This window comes from Penaeus monodon, chromosome 28 (assembly GCF_015228065.2).
Source record: "Penaeus monodon isolate SGIC_2016 chromosome 28, NSTDA_Pmon_1, whole genome shotgun sequence".
Taxonomy (NCBI): domain Eukaryota; kingdom Metazoa; phylum Arthropoda; class Malacostraca; order Decapoda; family Penaeidae; genus Penaeus; species Penaeus monodon.
This window is the reverse complement of record NC_051413.1, coordinates 7,365,767-7,367,153: the sequence shown is the minus strand read 5'-3', so window position 1 is coordinate 7,367,153 and position 1,387 is coordinate 7,365,767. Positions and strand designations below refer to the sequence as shown.

General features: G+C 31.9%; 1 protein-coding gene across 1 annotated transcript in view; it reads left to right on the top strand.

The window, feature by feature from the left end:
- The window catches only part of LOC119591349 (testis-expressed protein 10-like), a gene marked incomplete at its 5' end in the record, with an annotated part of 10,556 nt that overhangs the window by 7,879 nt on the left and 1,290 nt on the right, over window positions 1–1,387 (top strand). The window contains 3 exon segments of the mRNA XM_037940083.1: window positions 211–359; window positions 530–749; window positions 1,187–1,341. Coding sequence (XP_037796011.1) covers window positions 211–359; window positions 530–749; window positions 1,187–1,341 — 524 coding nt within the window.

Below are 1,387 nucleotides of genomic sequence, written 5' to 3'. Positions count from 1 at the left end.
TTTTAACCTCACTTGTATTTACTTTTATTATGATTTCTTGTGTGTTTTGTTAAAATGTATCGTTATTAGTTTAGTAATTATGCTTAATTTTTTCTCTGTTCTGAATATAAACAGAAAGAGTGCTTATCTATTTGGATTCTTATTTATTTGAAAGAGTGCATGTAGACAAGAACTGTGATTGTGTATTATTTATCTTTGGGTATCCACTAGGTCTGGTGGCAATGATGGTCCCGCTGATGCATTTGAGGATGATGATGAAAATGTGAAGCACTGTGACAGCCTTAATATTTCCCTATGTGAATTTGCAATGCAACTATGTACTTCTAACATTAAACAACGAGTCATCAGCTACCTCACTGGTGAGATTTTTTTTCTTATTTTATAAGTTAATGAACCTGTCATATCCTCAGTTTGTAAATTATTTAAATTTTTTTATTTACTTTTCTCTCTCTCTTTAGCATACATTACATTCAGCAGAAAGGAAAAATAGCTTATTCTTGCCTGGTTTTGAAAATGATTATCATTTCAGCATTACTGAGTGACAGCAGTCGAGATGGAGAATACAAACTGGAAAGTATTGTGAAAATGATCCTCAGTCTTCTCCAAACTGCAACCAAGTCAGAGGTGCAGAGACTTATAACTGCCAGCCAGATGTGCTATGCTCGCTTGCATCCCTTGAAAAAGGATCGGGGTATTCTGTTGCAGATTCTCCTCGTTGCAACAGATCATGACCATACTTACTTGTGGAGGTATGCATATGTAAAATTATTCATGTTATGATTTCCTTCTGCTTAGTCATTTACTGTTTTTGGAATTCATTAGTAAATTGATCTTCAATTTCTGATTTATATATTTGTGTATATTCAATCTACTTTATTATTTTAAGAATTTGTTGCACAATAATTATTGATGTAAAACACAAAGTTGATAATAGTCTTAAAGCATAAGTTGACCAATAGATCTTTTTCATGATCATATATAATTTTTTTCCTACTATATTATATTTTTTCTTTCACTGAAAAAAAAAAAAAATTGACAACACACATTATTCATAATGCTTAGCATAGAGTTTGGCCAACATATGGAAATTACACCAGAACACAAAGAAATACAGTTAAAATCAACAAAAAATATATCCATGAAATTGTGACAGCACAAATAAAATTTTACATTTGTTCTTGTCCAGATTTTCAAGCATAAGTCTGTGGGTAGAACAGATTGTAAAAGACCTAGAAAATGGAGAAGTAACAGAGCAGGTCTTGCAAGTTTCTCTCATTCTCCGTCTTCGAGGGAATACCAGAATCAGGAATATGCTACACACAAGAAGAAATGCTATTAGAGGTTATTAGAATGTATAGTGCTACTAGAATATGTATCATTCATCAGC